The sequence below is a fragment of the Hylobates moloch genome, unplaced genomic scaffold (assembly GCF_009828535.3).
Source record: "Hylobates moloch isolate HMO894 unplaced genomic scaffold, HMol_V3 SCAFFOLD_3, whole genome shotgun sequence".
In the NCBI taxonomy this organism is placed as follows: domain Eukaryota; kingdom Metazoa; phylum Chordata; class Mammalia; order Primates; family Hylobatidae; genus Hylobates; species Hylobates moloch.
This window is the reverse complement of record NW_026652278.1, coordinates 35,206,789-35,232,263: the sequence shown is the minus strand read 5'-3', so window position 1 is coordinate 35,232,263 and position 25,475 is coordinate 35,206,789. Positions and strand designations below refer to the sequence as shown.

The following is a 25,475-nucleotide window of genomic DNA, read 5'->3' as shown; positions in this document are numbered from 1 at the left end:
CCCCATGCACAGGCCCTATTATCTACTTCTCCAGCCGCCAAGAGGCTCACTCTAGCTCCTGCCCCTTCCAGCTCCCTTCCACCCCCACCTCCTTTCATTCTTTACGGCCATTTCTCTAATCGCAGCCTCAGCGCAGGGTTTTGCACACGGTTTCCTTCTACCTGGACCTTTCTCCATATGCCCTCCTCCTCCCTTCCAACTTCCTTCTCCTGGCTCTTACTTGTCCTTCAAGTCAGGGGTGCTCCCACAGGACCCAGTACTTCTTGGATCTCAGCTCCTGTCACACAGTATTGTGACCGCTGAGCTGACTGCTTGTCAGTCTCTCCACTAGATAGGAAGCCCATGTGTCTTACTCATCCGTCACTCTCCTGTCCGCCCATACAGGAGGCGTCAATAAAAGACACATTGGATATAAACACGTGGGCAAAAGAACTACTACCTAGAGGGAACGACACTGGACAGGAAGGCCAGAAACCCGTTTTAGTCCAGGCTTGGGACATGAAATGTGCAGGTCTAGGTATGTGACCAGCCGCTTCTGGTCTCAGTTTCTGGATTGTTAAATGATGAGAGAGAGGGAGAGAGGGAAGGGGGAGAGAAAGGAGGAGGAGGGGCAGGGGAGAGAATGCGTAAGTAAGTCTGACTGTGTGTTTGTATGGGCCTGGGCCTGAGTTATCAGCTCCCTTTCCTTCAGTGTGCTTTCCTAGGGGCCACTAGAGGTCACTCTTGTCCTACACAATGGTGCCAGGACAGTCTGACTTCGCGGTGGCTCCCAGGAAGCCGGAATGCGTCCGCCTGCCTCCAAATCCCGCACTCCAGTCCCGGGAAGGCCGGGAGATGTGCCCTGCGCTTGGCCTCCCGGAGGAACAAATCACAGAATCAATCAAATCCCAACCAGAACTTCGTTGCGGTCCCGTTGGCGGGGGTCCCACCTGGAATGTGGCCTAATATTAAGGAAACGTGCGAAACCCGGCTGCAATTCCTGCAGGGGTGCCGGCTTCCCGGCCAGCGGGCAGAGAGGGGGGTCCCGGCGCAGGTGCGGGGTCTGCGGCGCCTGCCACGACTCGGCACCGGGCTCTCCCGTGCTCCGGGTCCCCGGCCTCCCCCGGCCGCCAGTCGGGTCGGCCCCGCACCTGTTTGTGCTTTGCAGGCTCCCGGCCCCCTCGCTGAGTGAGGAAGCTGGTATGTGCAGCTGCCCTGCCCTCCTCCAGGTCAGGGGCAGGTTAGAGCCCAGAGGAGGCCCAGTCAGGTTTGAGGACAGAGGGGCTTTGCTTCCCTTTCCTGCTCGGTGGGGAGATGGTGCATCTGGGGCAGCTTGGACAGGAAGTTCGTCTGCAATTGCCTTGAGTGATGGCTACCACGCTGAGGAAGGCTGCTCAGAAGTGGCCCCTGCAGGTAGTGTCGCCTGGTCCCCCATGTCCGGCTGGAGGAAAGGCTCTAAGACCGTCATGACCCTCTCTGGGGTGCTCCCACTCCTCAGGAGTCACGGGGGGAATTACTTCAAAAGTGTCCTGAACTTTTCTTCTGTGTGCTTTTTGCTCTACCTGGAATCCGGTGGAATCTCTCAAAAGCCTGTTCTTCCCTCCAGGCCCCGTCAGAGGTAGCCTCCTGCTTGGGACCTTACCTGATAACAAGCCGGGAGAGCGGCACATTATCTGCATCTCCCTTTTAGTGTCCCTCTCAGCCTTATTTTATCTGTGTGCTTGGGTCATTTTGTCTGCTACTGACTTTTCATTGCTTAATTTTCAATAGTATGCGGCTCAGTGCCTTCTTGTCCATGATAGCTGTTTAGTTAATACTTGTTGAGTTCTGCTCAATCAACCGCTGTAGGTAGTCATGCCTGGCTGTATGTTCCAATCTCTTCCTCTACTGTTGTTAACAGAGAGGACTGTAAGGGATAGAGAGAGAAAATGGGGAAAATAGTGTCCTGTTCTCTCGCCCTTCCAACAGCCCATACCCTATTTGGAGTTCCTCGTCCCTAAGACATTTTGAGGCTGAGAAGAGTATTTGCCCTCCATCCTACCCTCTGAGGGACATGCTGAAATGGTGAGCAGTTTTGATCTAGCTTCTGTATCACTGACCAGAGAAAATACTAGGACCCTTTGTACAAGCAGAGCTGGGGGTTTTATAGGCAAGTTGTTACGGATATAGGCTTTTCCTGGATGTAGTGTGGTTTGGGGGTCAGGATTTGATCTGTATTCTATCCAAGTCTGTGTAATAGTGATCCAATCCATAATGGATTCTACCATGTGCTTCTAATGGCTTAAAATCACTTAGCACACTTGGCAGACAAGATGAGAGCCTGACTAAGAAACCTGGATTTATACTGATATTGTTAACTCCCAGCAGATGAGGGAATCATCTGGGGGATGTTTGGAAAGAAAATTTGATCCTGCAGCCATCTCAAAGGTCCATGTCATAGGCATATCACACTCAAACCACAGGACACAATAGGAACCAGCTATAAAAACCATGGAGACTTCAGTATGTGGTTAACTATGTCCCCCTAACATTGTAAAGAATTGGTGCCATCATCATCAACATTTACAAGTAGTGTTTAAGGGGCATTATTCATAGTTCCATCGTTCTTTTCATTGTACCAATTAAATTACAATAGACTTACTCCTTGTCCCCTAAGACAGAAAACACTGAAATATGCAAATGTCTGAGCAGACACACCATCATAAACATATTACACAAAGAGCAGGAAGGAAGGAAAATCAGACTTAGTCTGGATTTCAAGGCCTTCTGCAGTCTGGCCTTATTATGTGTTTGTGGCCTTTCCCTTTGCCCCACAAAGCATCCTGTATTCAAGTCACATGAGATGATTTGCCACCTCCCAGACAAAATGAGCCTTGAACTTCTGTACTTCCAAACCTTTAGTGAGCTCATCCTGGTGCTGGAAGTTGCCTTTCCTACAGCCTTTCCTAGAAGTATGGCACATCCTTCCAGCTCCAGTTCCACGGCCTTCAGCCCTGAGACTTTTCAGATTCCCAAGTCAGAATTCATCTCTCTCTTTCTCATAATCCCATCTCCTATATTTACCCTTATGTGATCTGTTTTGTCTCTGAGTTAAGGTATCCTCTGTGGGGAGAGACCAGGTTTCCTCAGCCCTAATTGTGTGGAGCTGGAGGAGACAATGTGGGGGTACAAAGCATCCCCTTTACAGCAGTCTACAGGTGGAGTGAAGACAGGTGGGAAGGCAGGTGTGTGTGTGTGTGTGTGTGTATGCACACATGTTAACACACATTTTAAACATAACATGTCTAGTTATGTTTAACACACATGTTAAATCGATAAATACCTGTTTTATTAACTTTTGACAAAGTATTCCCCATGACATCAGGTGTACTGGTATAATCTCAAAAGGGAAAAAAGATGTCTCAGGTGGTACAGGCTCTGTTCCAGATCCCACAGATATCCAAGTGCAAAGTGTGGGGTGACTCTGAATCATTGTTGCAAGGGTAAGCAGGGAACGGCTAGTCTGCACAGGTATTGCTGGTGTTTGGCAGTGGGTCCACAGTTTAATGCTCCAGGCCCCTTGTCTGGAATGAGCCACATCCTGCCCTGGGCTTCCTGATGCTTAGCAGCCAAAGAAACACCAATTCAGGGCCCAGGCCCCACTATAGGGATAAGCTGGATTAGAACTTTCAGTTCCTTAAGGCTTACATTTGTTCATCACAGCTTCTGGAAGGTGCAGGGGAAGAAGAAGACAAGGGCCATTTCTTCTCAGTCAGCCAGAACTGCCCACATATTCTGCTGCTCTCTCACTTTAGAATCAACTGTTTAGGAATATGTTAGCTCTACCCTAACTTGCCCATTTACAGGTGTTTCGTCTAGGTCATCTGGGACAGAATGGAAATCCCTGCCTACAATAAGGGTCCCTAAGTGAGTGGAGGTGAAGAGGGGAGACCACAGCCTTAATGGACAGCTATGCAGAGAGTTTCCAGCTGCTGGGAGTGAGCTGGAGGAAAATATATTCTGGATCTGAGAACAAACAAAAAACTCTCGGAAAATAATAGTGAAAAGCCTAGATTCCTAAACATCTTGGTTTAAGATGTCAAGTCGCTGTAAAACATAAAAGCATTTTATAATCCTCTAATCGGCACAGTGATCTCCACATTAGTAATCTGGGAGTTAAAACAAAACAAACAATAAAACCTTTGGGAAGCCAGCACTCATCCTTCCACTCAGTCACAGAGAACTCCCAGGGGCTCGTGGCATGTTCACACCTTTGGCAAAATGGCATAGCGCCTGAAAGAAGAATATAATCTGGGAAAAATCAAAGATACAAATCATCTGGGATCTTGTTCTAGCAGTTTATAGAGGGACGGTGGTTCTCAACCTTGACCACATATTTGAATCACCTGGGGAGCTTTAACAACTACTGGTGCCTTGGTCCCAGCCCAAATATTTTGGTTTAATTGGCTTGGGGTGTGGCTTGGGCATTGGGGTTTTTAAAGCTCCCCAGGTAGGTGGAAGTGCAGCCAAGGTTGAACACCACGGGTAGAAGAAGGGGCAGGGATATGTTTGTAGCTGGGGGTGGAGGGGACTCAGATATCTTTCTAACCGTTACATTCTGAATTTATTTCAAATAAAAAGAGATTTTCTTACTTTTTGAGTGCCATGTCAGGAGGCTACATTTTTTTTAACCTAAAAGGAAGATGTGAACTTTCCAAAGACAAGTTTTTTGCTCCATAGATGAAGGGAGCATTTTTGCTATTTCACTGGAACTCCGCTGAATGTCTTGCCCCCTCCCACTTGTTGTACCTTGGTGGGATGATTATGCTCCTCGGTGTGTACCAGGGAAGTTCATGTGTAGCACTTTACAGGATGACTTAGGAAACAAATCAGATGAAGCATCAGCGCTGATAGCCAACTCTGTGTTTCTTGAACACTGAAAAGAACAACTTTTTTCTTTTCTTGAAAGTCAGTTTCTATAAAATCATTTAGATTTCTCTCAAGTTCTGGACTGTGTTGCAGAGAGCTCCTTATAGACAAAGAGTGGTTCAAATTCTCTTCAGGCAAGAGGAACTAAGGGAATGAAGAATGTGTCGTTCAGTATCCTCACTGTAGTTTTCAGATATGTATATACTTATTTATGTAGCTAACATTGGTTATAGCTACTATCTCTTAAATTAGCACAAGGGCTAAAAGAATCCAAACTCCTCTGGGTTTCAATGAGTAAGCTTGCATTAACAAGATTTGTGAGGCTCATTTCTCTACATATTTACTTCTCTTTCTTTTTTTCTATATACTGCCTCAGAACCTTAAGTATAAGTATTTTTATAAATATATATATACTCATACATATATATTTATATTTCCACTTTTTACAGTGTCTATTTCGGCCTTTCTGAACTGGGGCACTAACCTGAATGCTAGTGTTTAGAGTAAGTACCACTTTCCTGTTAACTCACAGCCAGCTCGTAAATCTCCCTGATCCCAGGCACTTTCTTGCCATTCGGTGCTCTCAGCTTCTGCAGCTTGTCTTTCCTGCTGAGGGGCTCTGAATGGCCTTTCAAAAGGGCTGCAGCTGATGTGGTTGATCTGCACCAGGGGGGCCTTTTGCTCCAGGTCAAAGATGTCTCATTTTAAGTCTTGCTTTGTAAAAAATTATCCTATTTTTCCTGATATTTTAACATCTGAAGCCCTGCAGGGGTTAACAGCTTTCCTCACATGCTCTCAGCCTGAACATTACAGGCACTGAGGCTCCTTACCTTTTACCATGCATCAAAACAGATTCTGAGTGAATCAAAGAAATGAATACAAGTGAAACAAAAAAGAATCTGGAAGAAAATAAAGATGCATATTGATCTGATTTCAAGAATATAAATTCATACACATATAAGTAGAATGGAAGAAAGGTAAACATATTTAACTATATAAAAGGGAATATTTCTGTATGTCAAGATAATACTCTTTCTAATAGTTAGAAAAATAGCAAATAAAATACTAGAGAAAATATTTCAATACATAGATAGCAATGGGGGAAACTGCCGTATACCTGTATTAGAGCAAACTTAATAAAACAGACTAATACCCCAATAGAAAAATAGCAAAGGACATAGAAAATTCATAAAAGCAATACAATACTAACATATGAAAAATCTTCAGGCTCATTAATGCTCAAAGAATAGAAATTTACATAAGAATACTTTTTTTATTATGAAGTTGGCAAAGATGTAAAAAATGTTACTATATTGTGTTGGTGAGGTGAATTGTAATAACAAAATGTTCATATTTCCTCCTCCATCTCAGACCTCTTCAACTAAGTTTGGATGAGGTAAGAAAATTGAAAGGTGGCCAGACGCGGTGGCTCATGCCTATAGTCCTAGCACTCTGGGAGGCCGAGATGGGTAGATTACCTGAGGTCAGGAGTTTGAGACCAGCCTGACCAACATGGTGAAACCTCGTCTCTACTAAAAATACAAAAATTAGCCAGGTTTGGTGGCACGCACCTGTAGTCCCAGCTACTCAGGAGGCTGAGGCAGGAGAATCCCTTGAACCAGGGAGGTGGAGGTTGCAGTGAGCCGAGATTGCACCACTGCGCTCCAGCCTGGGTGACAGAGTGAGACTCTGTCTCAAAAAAAAAAAAAGAAGGCAGAAAAAGAGAAAGAAAGAAAGAGAGAGAGAAAGAAAGAAAGAAAGAAAGAAGGAAAGAAAGAAAGAGAAGAAAGAAAGAGAAAATGGAAAGGTTAATCCTGTGAGATAAAATTCTAAAACTCAATGGATTCTAAGGTGAGCAATCTGAACACCAGGTCGTTTGAGGAATGGCTGAAGGATCTGAGAGTGTTTAGCTTGGAGGCTAGAGCTTTTAGGGTAGATATATAGAAAAATTGATAAAGAAGAAGGTATAGATTTTCTCTTCTTACTTTTTCCAAAGCAAGAGTAGAAAGGGCAGGAAAACACCTTTGGCCTAATACATGGAGGCTCTTTCCTACAATCAGAGCTGTCTAGTCCTAGCATGAGCCAATTCCTGAGACGAGCCATCCCATCAAACAGAAACTGAAAAGCTTTATGTCGGGGATGTTATAGAAGAAACCTCTTGACCCATATGAGTTCTTTGAAATTTTTCCTTTATAAAGTCATCTTTTACTAACTACAGAACTTTCATAGAATGGTTTATTTTTAAAAGAAACTAATTTAAATGATCCCAGACAAGTGAAGATAATGGAAACCTGCAGGGAGTACATCTGGTTGACCAGAGTTCAAAAAGTCTAGGTACCAACTAATATCAGCAGTGTAGAACTAAAATACTTAGATGTCTTCAGTCTGCTGGGATAAATGGACAAATGGCCTATGGGTCCCAGAAACAACTCTTCATGTTTTGTTTTTGAGTATCTGAGTCTTGGTATTGAATTAATGGAGTTACGGTTTTTCCCAAAGCTTCTTTTACCTGATCTCTCTGTGTCCAGAAACTAAACATGGTGCTTCCAGGTATCATTAGTGAGAGATTGTGGCGGGTCAGGTGGTGGCCAGTTCACCCCTCGGGATTTTTCACATTAGCCAAGCTCTGAATCCGGAGATGAAATATCATAATATGGTCTGGTCTGTTCCAACAGGGACACGAAAATATTTTTAAAGTCTTAGCACCTGGGAGTTACTTGAGTATTTTCAGAACCATTCTGTTTGGTTAACATCAAATGACACCTCTCTAAAGGCATGCAGTTAGATGCCAATGTTTTTCTTTGATATAGGTTTTAATGAGGGTGAAATCAAAGCTAAAGTTATATCCCAGAGAGATGGAAAAAATGAGCAGTATGTGGAAAAAGGAAAAAAAAAAGATGTTCATTTCTTCACAGAATAGGCAATAAGATTTTTGGTTCATAGGAGACTTGAGATTTTTTTCAGCTAAAGGAGAGGCTCATGCAGATCTGAAATTTAAACATTAATATGGAACCTATTAGCCCCAAAGCAGAAATACTTTACATGTCTATTTATGGCACCACCCACAGGCTGCTTCCTGTTAGTTGTTTGTTTCTAGTAACAGAGATGAGCTCCTTTAGGAGATTCTTCTGAGCTCCTTTAGGAGATTCTGAGATTCATCTCAGCATCCCCTCCCCAACAACCCCAAAACACCCCACATTAAATAGCTCTTGAAAGCCAGGTGAGGATATGGCCTCGCAATTGGAAAGATCAAGGGACATTCTGATCTGAAACATTCACATTGAACTTTACATTCAGAATTTCCCCCTAATTTGTCTACTTGGAACTCTTGAGCCCTTACAGCTATGGGACCACAATTCTTTTTTTTTTTGAGACGGAGTCTCACCCTGTCACCCAAGGCTGGAGTGCAGTGGCGCGGTCTCAGCTCACTGCAACCTCCGCCTCCTGGGTTCATGCCATTCTCCTGCCTCAGCCACCCGAGTAGCTGGGACTACAGGCACCCGCCACCATGCCTGGCTAATTTTTTTTTGTATTTTTAGTAGAGACGGGGTTTCATCGTGTTAGCCAGGATGGTCTTGATCTCCTGACCTTGTGATCCCCTCACCTCGGCCTCCCAAAATGCTGGGATTACAGGTGTGAGCCACCACGCCCAGCCCAGGACCACAATTCTTTTAAAATTTTAGTTAGTCCCTGCAAATTAGACCACTGAAGAGGAAGAAGTTATATCTGACACAAAGTAGGATCAATAAAACTGATGCATGGATGAAGAGATATACTTTCCAGTTTCCTTGGGAAGCCGCCCTTATTGGCATCTTTCCCTCAGAAATATACCTCTGAGAATGGGCTCTGTTAGGTGTGAGGGAGGTGAAGGTGCCTGTGTATATGGGGTTGGAATATAACCTATTGGTATTGATTTTTATATACCTCAAATTAAACAAATCTAGAGTCATTGCTGGTTTTTAATAATCCCTTTGTTTGAGAAGAGCATAATAAAAATAGAAGAGAATTCCCCAGTTTTTCTGGAAAAAAAAATGTGCTTTTACTAGAATTCTGTGACGGGGAGACAGTCTTAGAAGTAGCTCAGAGAAGAACTTTTAAAAGGGTCTGGGGCCAGGCATGGTGGCTCATGCTTGTGATCCAGCACTTTGGGAGGCTGCGGCAGGTGGATCACCTGAGGTCAGGAGTTTGAGACCAGCCTGGCCAACATGGTGGAAACTCATCTTTACTAAAAATACAAAAATTGGCTGGGCGTGGTGGTGCATGCCTGTAGTCCCAACTGCTCAGGAGGTTGAGATGGGAGAATAGCTTGAACCTGGGGGGCAGAGGTTGCAGTGAGCTGAGATCACACCACTGCACTCCAGCCTGGGTGACAGGGTGGGAGTCTGTCTAAAAAAAAAGGAGGGGGGGCAGTCTGAATTCTGGACTTGTGAAGAAAAGTTAATGAAACTGGCGTGAATTAGCCTGAAGGAGAAAACTTCTGGGTAACCTAATACTCTTCAAATATATTCGTTCTATAAGGAGCCTATGATGAAATGAACCCAGACAATATCATAACAGAGTCCAGTTATCCAAATGTGTATTCATCTTATGTAATGATAATTTTATAGTACTGGACTGTTGGTGTAGCACATTGTTGAAAAAAGTGCACTGGAGTAAGGGTCAGGGGAACTGGATCCTAGGGACTTCTATATTTGTCACTTCCTAGTTGTGTGACGCTTGAATAAGTCACTTAATATTTTAAGACTCAGTGTCTTCAACTCTAAAATGGAAGGGAGGCAGGAATTATTCTATATGCTTCATGGTTCTGTCAGAAGGTTAAATGAGATAATGGCTATTAAAGTTTTTCATTATCTATAAAGTTGCAGCCATAGGTACAGTGGGCCCCAGTGTTCTTATAAAATTAAGTGTTCAGACAGGATTGAAATTGTGGTCACCCCTTTCTGAGAGGTCTTTAAATGTGGGGCATCCTCTGGTCCAGATGGCTTGGCCACAGACTGAAGGCTAGGGGAGAGAGCCAGATCACCTCCCAGTGTCACTCCACCTCAGGATTCTTGGCATCTGCTGGTTCCCTCAGGTCAATGTGTCAGAACAAAACAGCCAATGTGATGAAAGTTGCTTCCCTTTTTCCGAATTTTTGGAGTGTTTTCCCTCCAAATGGAATTGAACAAGGCACATAAGGGAGAACATTGGGATCTGACCTAACACCTGTTTTTGGTTTGCTTTTTCTCTGGAAAGGTAAGTCCTTTCGATTTTTGATGTCAGTTGGCTTGTGAGGCCAAACTTCATGTTGCTTCTCTGTTGAGAGACACTGGAGATATTTATCAGGTACAAATGATTCCCTAGAGCAGGGCTCCCTAACCTCTGGGCCATGGATGAATCCTGTTAGGAACTGGGCTGCACAGTAGGTGAGTGGTGGGTGAGCATTACCACCTGAGCTCCACCTCCTGTCAGATAAACAGCATCATCAGATTCTCATAGGAGTGTGAACCCTATTGTGAACTACACACGCAAGAGATCACACTCCTTATGAGAATCTAATGCCTAATGATCTGAGGTGGAACAGTTTCATTCCCAAACCGTCCCCAACCCCCCCACAGTCTGTAGAAAAACTGTCTTCCAGGAAACCAGTCCCTGGTGATAAAAAGGTTGGGGACCGCTGCCCTAGAGGACAGTGGTTATTGCTTTGTGATCACACAAGGCAATGGGTAGATTCTGTCTTTTGCAGATGCCCCCAAAATCTCCTCTGACTTATCCAGAATGGGAACTATTGTTCTGGATGTGAATGGGGCCATCTTCTTCTGAGAAAGTTGAGAAACCAGGTAACATGACAAGGGAGGGACCCACAGCTGGATTTTTTCTGGAAAACAAAACTAGCCAGACACTGCCACCACTTCCTCTAGTCATAGAGCCTCTTTGTGTGGCCTCTTAGTGGCTTGACTTTGCTGGTGACCACTGAGAACACAGGCTCCAAAAGTGAAGAGGAAGCAGGGGGAATGGGGACCAGAAGAGAATAGAATTTCAGAGCTCAAAGGGAAGCTATAATCTCTTGTCCAACCCCCGACTGAGGAAGGAATCCTAGAGCACCTCTGAGATGGCTGCTCACACTCTGATTAATAGGCTACCTCCTGAGAAAGCCTATCCTGACCTCGGTCAGACCAGGCAAGCCTTTGGAAAACGAGCTCATTTTGAAGTGAAATCTATCTCTTTTAAATTGCACTCCTTGGTTTTCTGTCATTTTGAAGTATTCTAGGCCAAATCTGTTTAATTTCACTTGGCAGTCCTCTGAAGAAAGTCCTCATGACTTACCTTACTTTTCTCCTCTGAACTAAATTTCCCCATTTCCTTCAGCTACTCCCGGAAGAATATGTGTTCCAGATGCAGAATACTCTTGTTTGTACACACTGCAATTTTCTAAAACTTCTGTCCTATGGGCTAGAGAGCACCCACTTTTTGTCTGGTTCCTAGAATAAGAACAGTCTCTTATATAAGGAGTTGGGACTGGAGTAGGGGGGTCTTACGATTGGTTCATTCACTGAGATGGGAAACAAGAACCTTCTTGTGAATGTGGTTGCCTAGACCATACATAAATAGTGACCCCAAGGGTGCTTCCTATGTGAGACTTGACATACCTTAGCTCTGAGTTCACATAGAGATGCCCTTTCAGAGATTTCAAGTCTTCCCAGGCCCAGTGGCAATTCTAAGAGAATGAGAATTACCCCATGTCCTCGAACAATCAAAGAAGTCTTCAGGCCTCTCTCTACTCCTGAAACACTAGACCAGAATACCCAACTGGTGGCTTGAATTGGGGCAGGGGGCACTGACTTGCTCTATATCCTCTTCCTGGTTCCTCCAGACAGGAGCAATTGCACATTCCTCTGCTCCCAGAACTTTCTATCCCCTTCTGAGCTAATATGGCTTCAAGCTGTAGCAAGAACTAGCAGACATAGAACACAGAGTCTGGCCCCAGAGGCTTATAAAAAAGAAAGAGACACCAAAGGCTGAAATCACTTCCTAGCATTTCCTTTCATCCCTTTCTGCACAGTCTGCTTCACTGAAACCACACCCTTCCTGTGAGACCCCCATCACGGACCACTCAGCTCTTTAGTAGCTGCTGAGCAAAGCACTAGATGTGGTCTTGAACATGTACATGAGACAGTCCCTGTCTGGCAGCTTACAGTCCACCATGGCACAGCCCAGGGTCGAGCCAATAAGGTCTAGAATAGGAGAGGTGTTAAACTGGCAGTAATTTATAGGCAGAACAGACTCAGAAGAATGAAGGCCCAACATTTCACAGTGAATTAGTGGCAGGATCAGGGGCTGGAATCCAGTTCCCTTGAATTCCAATCCAAAACTCTCTAATCCAACATATGTAAAATCGTTATGAGTGTATCTGTATTTATATTTATAGATGTATGCATATGCTTGGGTTTGTGGAAGGCTTTATTTCAACCATATTTTCCAAATTGAGTCTCATAATAATCCCATTTGACAGTTAAGGAAGCTCAGGTTTGATCACAAAAATAAATGGTAGCATCTGAATTCAGATCCTCACCTTTTAATTCCAGTTCCAGTGTTCTTCCAATTACCTGACATTATTATTTGAGCTCAGTGGGTGTTACCAACTCCTTCTTAGGGATCCCTGTAGAATGAAATTCTCTTTGTCCTTGTCCCTGTCCTACATTTTTTTTTGAGACAGAGTCTTGCTCTGTTGCCCAGGCTGGAGCGCAGTGGTGTGATCTCAGCTCACTGCAACTTCTGCCTCCCAGGTTCAAGTGATTCTCCTGCCTTGGGCTCCCAGGTAGCTGGGATTACAGGTGCTCACCACCACACCTGGCTAATTTTTGTATTTTTTTTGTACAGAAGGGGTTTCACCATGTCGGCCAGGCTCATCTTGAACTCCTGACCTCAAGTAATTCCCCCTCCTCAGCCTCCCAAAGTGTTGGGATTACAGGTGTGAGCCACTGTGCCTGGCTGGTTTCCTACATTCTTAACAAAGTTGTAACACAACTCCTCACTATTATGGTGATGGCAAAAGTTGAACATATGGCATATTGCTAGCCAGTGGGAGTCAGTCCCTTCAGTCACCCTTAAGGATAGGTATAGAAAGACAGGGGTTAAGGTGTGGCCAGTTCCAAACAGCAGGTGAATCATCTTGGAGGCAGGGATATAGGGGTGGGGCGAATAGGTTTAGAGGCCTGCCCGCATCCTTGGTTGGAGGGAAAAGAAGCTCATAAAAAAATGCTACCCTTGACTATCATCTTCTGTTTCATCCTTTTGCTTTTTTGTAATTCATAGCATGACTTTTTATCATAATCCTAACAAATGTCTTGTCAACAGATTATCTTAAAAGTCTGAAAACATTCCTCTTTGGAAGAACATTCTTAGGGAAAGCAATTGTATCCTTCCTCTTTCTCAACCAGCCAGATTTCTGAGTTGAGGAAAAGGAAGGCAATGGACATTTACTGAGCATTTACTATGTGTCAGGAACTTTACACAGATTACCTCATTTACTTTGCTCCACAAGAGAGGTTTCACAGATGACGAAACTGACGCTCACAGAGATGACATAACTTGCCTAAAGACACACAGCCAGCAAGTAACAGAGCAGGGATGGACACTTTGGCTTGTTAGACTAAAGCATTTGGCCAGTCCCCTCCACACAGTGCACACAGTCTTCCTGACACTGGGCAGGCTCAGCTTCTAAGCTCTTCGGTTCCAGAGGACCCTAACCAGAGAACCCTAATCACTGCTGCAGTCAGCCCTTCTGTCAGAAATGGCTTTGCAGATCATTATTTAATGGCAGCAGGAGATTTAAATGCACTCATGATCCTCAGAAAATCACACCCAGGATGAGAGTTTTCAAGCTGCACAGGACTTTACCACATATACAACAACCCTTGAAATCTGAAGATTAGGAAACTGAGGCCAAAGGATTAGGATAAAATAATTTTCCCAGGTCATATGATTATTTAGTGGCAAAGCTGGGACCAGAACCAGGTCTCCTGCCTAGGATGAAGGCCAGGAATTCAGCACACTCATCATGAACTACTCAGAAGTGGAGAGAAAGGGGATAAAATACTCACTAGAGTCCTGCTGACATAGGTAGGACCGGGAAGAAAGAAAAGCAGACGCAATGTACATGTAGCCAGAAAAAAGAGCCAGCTCACATGCTCGGTTCACATACCGAGACTGAAAATGAAGATCTAGGGTGGGCTAAAGAGACTCAATAAGTGACTTCCCAGATTGTTTTTTCTCCCATTGCAAATACAATTGGAAGCCAAATGCAAGCCACCAAGGTTGCAGTAAAACAGTGAATAATTATAGCACAAATATTTGTGGGCAGCTGTTGGAGTGCAAGCCACCTGCTCCAAGTTTACAGCTTTGTTAAACTTGGTAAACATTAAAAATGGAATAGGAATGCCTCCAGTCTGTGCAGCATCCCATGCCCTTCCTGAGAGGCCTTACTCGGGGAGCTGGGGTGGCCTTGCCCTTCACCAGGCCCTTCTCACTGTGGCCTAGAGTTGTTCTGTTTGTAGAGATCCATGTTGTCAAGTCTCTAATAGAGACTGACGGAGGCAGGGAGTGTCACAGAATCGTTTATTTGTAGAGTTTTCAAAGGGTCACAGAGCCCTCAAAATATAATCTCTGTCCTATTATTCAGATGAAGAAGCTGAGATGGAGCAGTGAGGTGCTCAAGTCATGAGGTTAGGGGCAGAATAGACTCTTTATCTCTGACCTTTTGAGCACTAAACTCTTTGTTTAGTGCTCCTTCCTGTAAGCCCTGTGAGGTTAATAGAAGGTAACAACAAGGGAGTCAGCATTACAGAATGTTACAGCTGTGAGGGACATGGTTCTCAACTACCAGGATGTTTGGTTGTTACATGACCATGGGGCACTACTGGCATTTGGTAAGCAGCAGCCAAGGATGCTGAACAGCTTACAACGTGATAGTCATGTATAACGAAGAATTATCTCACTCAAATACCAAGAGTACCCTTGTTGAGAAATACTTTCTCCACCATTTGACTTTACAATTGAGGAATCTAAGATAGGGACGGGCTTGAGCATGTTCCCAAAAGGAGTCAGCAGTCACCTGACCCCAGACCGTTCTTTGTCCTACTCCATCCCACTGAGCCCTTGAGAGAATTAGTAGCAACCTTGGTGTCTTCAGCTCCCCCCTCCCTTAGCTCCTGCTGCACTTGCTCCCGAGCTATTTTCAGGTTGGCACGTACTTGGACTTTAGGCCCTCCTGCCCATAGGGCTGCAGCAGGTACTGGTGAACAAGCTTGTCTCTGAGAGTCCCAGTCAGCTTGATTTTCTTTCTTGATCGATGCAAATTGATGATAAAAAGTGTAATGGACCCACGAACGTAGTTGTGGCTGAGATCCAGAGAAAGAGAGAAGTGAAAGATGGAAACAAAGTGGTCAGTTAGATGCTTCTAAATAATTTATAGACTGTACAAAATATGAACAGCCCAGAAAATGGCACTTAAAAACTTGGCCACCATAGACCCTAAAAGACAGGAAGGCCTTGTTATTGTGGTTTCTTGCAAAGATGATAGCCACTTCCTGCCATACTTCTTTTGTTTTTGTTTAAACTTATTGCAATGATTTTAGAAAATAAAATGTATATATTTTATGGCATATATTACCATAGTATGGAAGTAAAACATGCTGATTGCAAAAAAGGAAAAATATTGAGAAACAAAAAGAAGAAAAAGAAAATTCCCCATAACTCTCATATCTTGAGATATGATAATATTTTGGCAAACATCCTTCCAGTATTTTTTAGTTTATTAATTTGACAAATATTTATTGAGTACTTTGACACATTATTACTCAGTTTTTACATAACTGGAATCACATTATTCACAGAGATTTTTTTGCATTAATGAACATCTTAAACATATTCCCATGTGATTCTATCTTTTTCTACTTATAGAAGAATACTAAACTTTTCAATCATAGAAGTGTAACATAATTTATTTAACTAATCCCCTAGGTTTGCAGTTCAGACAACTCATGTTTGAACATTTTTGCCATTATAAATTATGTCATGTATATAAACTTTTTATTTCTGATGGATAAAGTCCTAGACGTTGGAATCATTAGTCCAAGGGAAATGTGTGTTGTATGATTCCTCATCAAATTTTCCAGTTCATTCCCAGTGGTGTACCTCCCTGTGGGAAGATTTTTTCTTCCTGCCCTACTGAGTGATCATGTGATTTGCTTTGTCCAATGAAATGTGAGTGGACTTGGTAAAACCTCTAGGCAGAAGCTTTGGGACTCAGCCCATCTTTTGCCATGTTTCATTTCCCTTTGCCAAAAGACTGACAATGTTCTTGACAAAGGCTGTTCTATTGAATGAAGATGATGTGGGCAGAGGTACAGTTGAGCCATAATGGACAAGCAGTGTGAATGAGAAATAAATTTTCTTATTGAAAGCCATAGAGATTTGGGGATTATTCATTACTGCAGCATAACCTCACCTATCTTGACAGATACACACTTTTTGATGACATTGATATTAACTCTCTAGGAAGCTTTCACTGATTTTGCTCCCACCTGCTCTGTATGAGAGCACCTATTTCCTTATACCCCTAAGAACACTTCAAATGTGTTTTTTTAAAATATCTTTGTTAACCTGAGAGGTGAAAATGGGATTTCAATGTTGTATTAATTTGTGTTTTTAAAAATTAATACTGACATGCAGCATTTTTTCATTTACCATTTCATTTCTTCTTTTCTAAGCTGACCATGTCCTTTGCCTGCCTGCCTGCCTGCCTGCCTTCCTTCCTTCCTTCCTTCCTTTCCTTCTTTTCTTTCTTTTTTTTCTCTGTCGCCCAGGCTGGAGTGCAGTGGCGCGATCTTGGCTCACTGCAACCTCCGCCTCCCGTGTTCAGGCGATTCTCCTGCCTCAGCCTCCCTGGTAGCTGAGATTACAGGTGTAAGCCACCACACCCAGCTAATTTTTGTATTTTTAGTAGAGATGGGATTTCACCATGTTGGCCAGGCTGGTCTTGAACTCCTGACCTCAAGTGATCACCCACCTTGGCCTCCCAAAGTGCTGGGATTACAGGCGTTAGACAACGTGCCCGGACACCTTTGCCTATTTTTCTGTTGATTTATTAAAACAATTTATTTATTAAAGACTAGTATTTTGTCTGCAAAATTTCCCCCAGTTTTCTTTGACCATTTCAGTTTATTTATATTGTATTTTAATATATAAAAGTTAAAAAACTTTTATGTAGTCAAATTTATCTTTTTGATTTCTTCTTTTGCTGTTTTACCTACCTCAAGATTATAAAACTATTCACCATTTTGGAATCTTTTTAAATGAGCATAAGATGTTCAGAAGTCTGAGAGAACTATATGCCTCCATGCACAAGCCCTTCAGCATGTATCAGCAAAACTATAATGATTTCCTTCTCTCTGTAGGAAAAAATGCTTAGTTTCTAAGGGGTCCCTTAGGGCCCCATCTGGATAGATTAATGAGAGGAAACAGAAAAAAATGACCCAGCCCCACCTTCAAAGGAGGAGTTCAGAGAAACTCTAAGTCAACTTTGCCCAGAGGAAAGCATCATTCCTTGTAGAAATAACACCCCTCCATCCTGGGTCACTCACCTCTGCTTCTAAAGGTGCTAATTAAGAGTTGAGTGACCAAGGACAGGTCAGTATGGTGACATGGAGTTTTTTATTTTTGTTTTTGTTTAGAAGCACAGTTTCCAGGGCTCTTCCCTGGAGATTTTGATGCAATCTATTTGGGATTAGGGACTGGGAATCTATACTTAAAAAAATCTTTCTGGGATATTTGGCAGATGAATTGGGTTTGGGAACCACTTGCTTAGAACAATCCATGAAGATTATGAGAAGAACTACCGAAGTATATCCTGCTGGCTGTGCGTCAGAGGATTTTTCTTGCATCTGCAGGAGGGTACATTATTGTGTTCAAGGCTTTTGGATGCCTGCATTTGTGTTCTGATAACTTATTAAAACGACTCTTCCATCCGGTTCCTCCTCCGCCAGTCCTTCTTAATCTCCTGCAACATGTGAACTAGCTTTTGTAGCTAAATGAGTTAGGTCAGAAGAGAATGCCAGTTGATTTAAGCAGACTTGTGTCCCCAGAACTCTGAAGAAGGATGCTGGCAGCCTGAATCAGTATTGACCATCATTAAAGAAGAACACCGACTCTATCCCATTGGTGGGGTTTCAGCTTAGCTTAGCTATCTGTAAAACTGAGGAAGACACCATTAATTGCGGATCTCTAGGCTTCAGAGTGGGAGCAAAATCCATGTGGATGGGTATCAATTTTGCCAGACTGTAGTAAACTCTTTCGCTAGCTACCATCAAACAACACTCTCAAAGGCTAGCAGTGGAGGAGGAGAGAGCCACATGCTTGCATTTATGAGTTTCTCCTCTGCAGAGCTGGGGCAGAATGAGCCCTTGGAGACTGCAGAAGAGAAGCTGGGATGTGGGGAAGTGGTGGGTGGGAGGGAGACCTGAAATCACAGCACTGCTGCAGAGAAAGCTGTCTCTTTCAAGCTGTTTGGCAGTGGTCTGATTTCCAATTACATAGTTCCCCTGGGGAAGACAAACCAGTACAGCCCAGAGACCCACATATAGAGGCTCTCAGAACTCATAGTGCCTTCTCAGGTAGGAACTGGCATTAAAGACTGCCTCAGCCATCCGTCTCCCTGCTTGGCTTATGGGCAAGGACATTAAGCGAGGCCTTTTTGCTGCAAAGACACATTCTTGGCTGGGGAGTGCAGCACCAACCTGAAAGTAGTGTGTTGAGAATCCAAATTCCTGAGGAACATATATTCTCTGACCACAGAAAAATGATCTTGGAGAAAATGGTGTCTGAAGGCTTGGCCTGCAAGCATTTGCTGGCCTTCTGATCTTATCAAGTCCAGGTGGCTTTTGGTTATCTTAGTGAATGTTCCTTTCAGGAGAGAAGTTGTCTGAGAGGACCATCTATCTTGCCCCATGTCTCACTCATGGGTGAGATTTTTTTTTTTCACGAGCAGAGAATCCATGTATCTGGAGTTCATTTTTTCTGGCTGTTCTTTTCCTGCCTGACATTTCTCTGTGTTGCCATGGGAGGAGGGGGAAGTGAGTCAGGGAAGGGAGGCTGGAATTGGAATATCCTAAATGTAAGAGGTGGGGAATGTTATATGGGGAGGTGCATCTTGACTTCCAGATAGAAAACAGTCATGTTCTAGAAATGTCTCCAGTGAAGCTGGGAGGCTGGGAAAGGGAAAGGAGGATGATGCTTTGCAGTCCACAGTCATTCCCACTGAAAGTCAATGTGCTTGAAACTGGGTTGATCCATTGTCTCCAAATCTAATTCAAAGGTTTTGGGTTCGGTAAAAGCCAGGCCATGTTTTGCCAAACATTTTTTCCCTTAATTTCAAAGCCCCTGGGTATTTTAAGGGAAATTTAATCCACATGTTTCTGATTCATTTACACTTAACTCATCAAAATATTGTTTTGTAAGAGCCATTTGATGTCCAAGAAGCCTCAGGAACCATTTTTATGAGTCTTTAAAAAAACTTCTTCTGAAAAACAGGAAGTCATGTTTTGCCAATAATAAATGAACTTGAACCCCAAAAGGCTTAATTTTGCTTCAGCATCCACCAGGTTCCAATTGGTTCTGAACTTGGCTAAGGACCTCATCTCCACCCCAGAAACATACATTGTTTCAGCAGAATGGCTCATAAAAAGAGGCTTCCTCATCAAAACTTGATTGTTCTCTGAACAAGAAGATCGAAGATGAGAACTGCCATTCTGTCAGTGTCCTAATTTGTTAATTCTAGAACAGAAAACAGAAAAGCACCTGCTGGTGGTGGGTGGTATGAGGATCTAACTTTTTCTCCTAAATTAATCATAAAAGACAGCACTCTACAAGATCAGAAATGACCCACAATGCAAGGGGCTGCCATGACAGGTGGTGAGGTATCCACGTAGGGGTTGCATGACTGTCAGGGAGATGTGAAATGGATTCCTGCGTTGAACCGGCACTCGGCTGAATGATTTCTAAGGGCTCTTTCCAAATGTAACATTCTTTGTATTATTAGTGTTGTTATTTGCATGTAGGTGTGATACCGTAGAACCTTTGAAATTCAATAAAATAAGTGCAAATATCTGGAAAGATGCTTGTCACACAGCAAGTATTCAATACACACTGGAGTGCAGGGGTTGTTGTTTTAATAGACACTTTCTCTGGATGATTCTACTCATAAGTTTATACCTTCTCCCCATTCCCTGTTTTGACCTGGGACAAATATTTTCATAGTATTCATCAAGGTTGAATAATGTGAATCCACCATGCCCACTCTGGGGTAATTCTGTGATTTTGGCCTATTGGCCACAGATAAATGACTCAGCAGTGCTTCCTTAATGGCACATGATTTCTCAGAGAGGTGAACAGATACTTCTACCTTTGAGCTGCCCTAGCTGGACACTGACACCTGTTGACATGGAGGAGCCCTGCAACCTCAGCCAGCTCCGTGCATTCATTGTGGGTTTTCTTTATGAATCTAATAGGAACAAAAACACCTTCACCCCAATTATTATCATTAGGGTCACATGTAGAATGGATTATGAAAGTCTTTTCTTTCTGTCTTTTTAACAGAGAGTGAGAGAGGTTGTACTGATAGAAGCCCAGTGACACCGTTTCTCTAGAGAGGTTCTGGAGTGACTTTGCATAGAAATTAGAGGAGAGCTGGTGGTGTAGACAGAGAGTCTTGAATGCAGATAATTTCAGTAGCTTGTTTGAGGTCTCATGCTACAGAATGGTAGAATTCCTAACCACTCCACCATACCATTTCCTTCTGGCTGATGTGGTAATATCAAAGGGGAAGAAAGCTCTAACTCCAAATCAACAGTAACATCTTGATGCCCAAATTCTGCATTCATTCATTCATTTGCAAACCTTTCCTGGGATCTTCATGCCAGTCACTACATTAGACACCAAGAATACAAAAATGAATGAGACACTGGCCGTGAGTTCATGGTACACTCAGAATATTAATGACAACTTCCCATGAGAATGTTAAAGAATGAGGATGAACACTCGAATGAGATTATGTGAGGAGGCTTCTATGAGGAGATGCAAATCCTGCTAAGCCCATGGCTGCGGATATTTTTTTCCCCCGAGTCCTCAGACTAGTAGTATAAAGGCCACAGACTGATATGCTTTCCAACAGGGATATAAGGTGCCAAGAGTAATTTTTCTATCTTGAGTCTGGGGGTCCACCTTTTGGGTGGTTACCTCAGGGCCAGGGCAGAGACAAGGAATACAATGTTTCCTTGTGTGATGATCAGATAACTCCAGGCCAAGGCCATAAAGCAGTCACTCTCTGTCAGGTATTGCATTGAGCTTCCTGTTGAGCAAAAGGGATGTTGAAAGCCTCTGGCCTCTGCCCAAGCCAGCCTCCCCTCATTTACAATAGGCACTTGTATCTACTGACAAGACAACTGGCCCCTGCCCCCCCTCTGCTCAGAGTGATTCTTTGAAAAGTCTTATCATGATAAATTAATTGGCTTGGCTCCTCTCTCATCAAGGAAGGAGAAGGAGCATCTGTTGTAACCTGACCACTCCAAGCTCTTTGTACTAGGTACTCCCCTTGATCAGTTCCCGATAGGCCTGGGCTGGAATGAAGGTCTGGCTGGAGGCACTTGCTTACCATTCCCTGCCCTGTATCCCCCCCACCAGGTTTTCTTTGCATTAAGAGAAAGAGAAAGAATTATCTTTTCCAGGGCAGCCTACTCTGCCTTAAACAGGAAGTGATGTAAGAAAGCCATATTTGGCCAGATGGATTTTGCTTTAGGCACCTCCCACCCCCGATTTAAAGTTTTCCCTTATGGTCTTCATGTGTTAAAATTTTTTATCTGCCAAACTTATATTTATTGATAATTAATTTTCCTGTTTGTTTTAGAGACAACTGTAATGACAACCAGTGCTTCAGATCAAAAAGAGAAGGATAACCCCACACTACCACATTAGGTTGTTATAAGTCCAGGGCCCTCAGAAAAGGAAGCCAAGATTTCACTTAGCCTCTTAATTTTTAAAATAGCTGAAAAGATTTTCAAAACACTGGAAATGGCTCGAAAGGTGGCATGACCATCTCTGGGCACTCCTTTAGTTCTGGGGACCCCCAGCTTGAGATGCATTGGTCTAGGGCTAGGTTTCTAGTGGCATATCTCTCCAGCATGCATCTTAAAAAGGGAGATTTATTTTCTCAAGCTTTGCTGGTGGATCATAGGAAAAGATTTTACACCTCTTGACTTGGCTAAAGCTTAGGCACACAAAAAAGCCTCATGGGCATTACATCAACTGGCACAGAGAAAATGCCCAATAAAAATGCATTGGATGAATAAGTAAATGAACAAATGGCAAGAATTTTAGGAATCTTTTATGATTAATCCTCTAAGTATGAGAAGGGAGGGTTTACTTGGAGTAAAAGCTATTTACCAGAAATTATTTGAAACCTGCAAAGAGCAGGTATGATGATTCCAGAAGCAAAAAGTTTTTGATAAGATTAGTGAATGGAGATAAGTCTTGAAGGGGTCCCAAATGGTATGGGGTGGGAGCCCCTTGGGTGGCCTTTCTGTGCCATCTCTCTGAGGACTTACCTGTGGTGGTTTGTGCAGTGAGCATAAATCCTTAGTTTGTCCCGGATCACTCGGCCAGGTCGTGGCTTCCGCTGGAGCCCAGCCACATGCACAGCCAAGACTTTGGGGCCGATCAGGCGCTTGTAGAGGAGAGAGAGCCAGTAGTCCTGAGGAGAAAACAGAGGGAGAGGGTCAGGGAGAGAACACATGCTTAGGTGTTCTGAGTAAACATGACACACACACACACAGGCCAGAAATCACTTCCTACCGGGAGTCATAAGTCATGACCAATGCAGCCCTAAGCCTACAAGCATGGTCAGCCCCATGAAACACGAACCTGGGTTGATAGTGAAGTGGACACTGTCTAAAGTGGCCTTTCAACTAAACTGGGATGTGTAAGTGGAGTAGATCCACAGCAGCATATGAACAAATGAATCAAGGATTTTCATATATGAAATAAAACCATTTGAGGCTTTACATTTTCAACTTTCTTTTCCTATGACTTTACTTTTATAGCGGTTTATAACTTCTGCTTAATTATGGAATGGACTATTTCCATTGTTACCAACATGATAATCCAAATTGTCATTCTCCAAATATTATCACTGAAGACTACTAGTGCTGTGGGACTGAGGTGAAGCTTCTCCACATAGGAGACCAGAGTCCTTGATTCCAGAGCCAGAAAGGCAAACAGAAAAATGTTTGCAACCACGGTGCTAATTCTCGGTTATCCTCAACAGTTTGACAATAAAAAGTGTAATTCTAAACTAAAAAGAATGTGATGCTTTAACCATTCTGTGAACCATGTGTAATTGATTTAAAAATATTCAATCTGTGGCACACATTTATATGAGCTTACAAAAGCCCACCTTAATTTCTGTTGTATTTGCTATTATCATATTTTGTGTTTGCATGTGATATAAATATAAAATTTACATTTCTGTTGTGCAAGCTCTTATCAACTATTGCGGGGTAAAGACTTCAGTGTTTATAACTCACTGTATAAAATAGGGCTACCTAATAACATTTAGGACCCCCCACCCCACTCAAATTCCTGAATTCAGTGAATATACTATTCAGTGCATACTCTTCAATGCCTTAAAGACATCAATCGTGATTTATTAGCCTTCATCTTTTCAGGCAGAAGCCTTCTGATAATCTTTTCTTTTTTCTTGTGTGGTCATTTATAATATCAGCTGCTTAAAAATATCTGATGAACTGTGTAAATCAGAACAAAGTCTCAAAGCCCCTTTGCCACTAGAATGGCTCCAAATCTGCCCTGAGTAGTGTGCTCTAAGCCATGCACAACCATTTACTTTAATTTTAAGTGGCCTTAGGATGGCTGTTAAATATGGTCTCCTAATATTAAAAAAGGCAAATAATCATTATCAATTATATAGATGGAAAAAGTGTTGTGGGTTTAATATGCTCAAATTTGATTACAATTTCTGTGTTTTTGATGATTACTTTATGAAGTGGTTTTCACATTGCAAGGGGATTTCCACCTTTTTCTTACTGATTTGCAATGTACTTTCTTTTAAATAATAAAAGTAAAAAACTGTAAGTTAGCTAGGATTAGCTTACTATTTTCTCAGTAGCTCCTCTGATATAATAATAGGGATTATTCTTATTTTACAGATATGAGAATGTTTCAAGGTATATCTCAGGTCACAAAACTAGTGAATGGTAGACCATGAAAGCAAATAGGGATCCATTTGCCTCCAATGGCTGTACAACACTTTCCTTAATGCTGTAAAGTACAAAGTCATATTATATAATGACACAAGGCAGCTGAAAAACAAGTAATTCAACCTAGAGGGTGGGTATAGAATCCGGAAGGGATCCTTAGTTTTTTGTATAGAGGTTGCCAAAATTTAATTTCTGATTTTTACACTCACAAGGCATTTAGAAGACAAGAACAGCAAAAGCAAAGCACAAAACACTTCTGTTTCTCCAATTCCGACTCCCTACAGTTCATTCCCATTTTTCTTATCCTTCATTCCAATGTCTTATCACAAACACCCCTGTTTTTATTTAGGTAATTTGAAAAAACTAAACAGGCTTGCTCTCAAACTTGCATTTGGGTATAGCCATTATCTTTGTGTCATAGCAATTTTCACTTAATGTGAGACATGTTTGTAAGCAAGCCACTCAACATTTGGAAAAAAGAGATACTATGTTTATGGAGGCTCACGCCTGTAATCCCTACACTTTGGGAGGCCAAGGTGGGTGGATCACGAGGTCAGGAGATTGAGACCATCCTGGCTAACACGGTGAAACCCCGTCTCTACTAAAAATACAAAAAATTAGCAGGGCGTGGTGGTGGGCGCCTGTAGTCCCAGCTACTCGGGAGGCTGAGGCGGGAGAATGGCGTGAATCCGGGAGGTGGAGCTTGCAGTGAGCCGAGATTGCGCCACTGCACTCCAGCCTGGGCAACAGCGAGATTCCATCTCAAAAAAGAAAAAAAAAAACAAAAAAGAGAAACGAGATATTATGTTTATTACGTTTAATTCTCAATAATTATGTAGAGATAAAAAATAAACATATAATCCCCACCATAATTGAGTGGCAAACTTTAGATTTATTAACTTGAAACCTGTCTGCTTTTCAATAGGCGATAGCTAAATGCCATGCCACTCTCTAAAAAGGGAGATGAGGACACCTGGGTAAAACTCTAAAGAGGTTTGGGATAGATATATAAAAGAAGTTGATAAGGTTAATTCCTAATGACCAACATTTTTTTCCCAATTTATTTTTACTGTGGTGAGATCCACATAACATAAAATTTACCATCTTAACCATTTTTAAGTGTACAGTTCAGTGGTATTATGTAAATTCATAATGTTGTATAACCATCACCACTGTCCATCTCTATAACTTGTCATCTTGTAAAACTGAAACTCTGTACCCATTAAACATTAACTCTTCATTCCCCCTCCTCCAACCTCTGGCAACCATCATTCCACTTTCTGC

The 25,475-nt window shown here is 42.8% G+C and overlaps 1 protein-coding gene across 3 annotated transcripts in view; it reads right to left on the bottom strand.

The window, feature by feature from the left end:
* The window catches only part of HPSE2 (heparanase 2 (inactive)), a 786,995-nt gene that overhangs the window by 9,785 nt on the left and 751,735 nt on the right, over positions 1-25,475 (bottom strand). For all 3 annotated transcript variants that reach the window (XM_032134711.1, XM_032134691.2, XM_032134716.2), the window contains 2 exons: positions 22,524-22,669; positions 15,120-15,266 (listed from right to left, as the gene is read on the bottom strand). In XM_032134711.1, the coding sequence (XP_031990602.1) occupies positions 15,120-15,266; positions 22,524-22,669 (293 nt within the window). The remainder of the gene's footprint in view (positions 1-15,119; positions 15,267-22,523; positions 22,670-25,475) is intronic.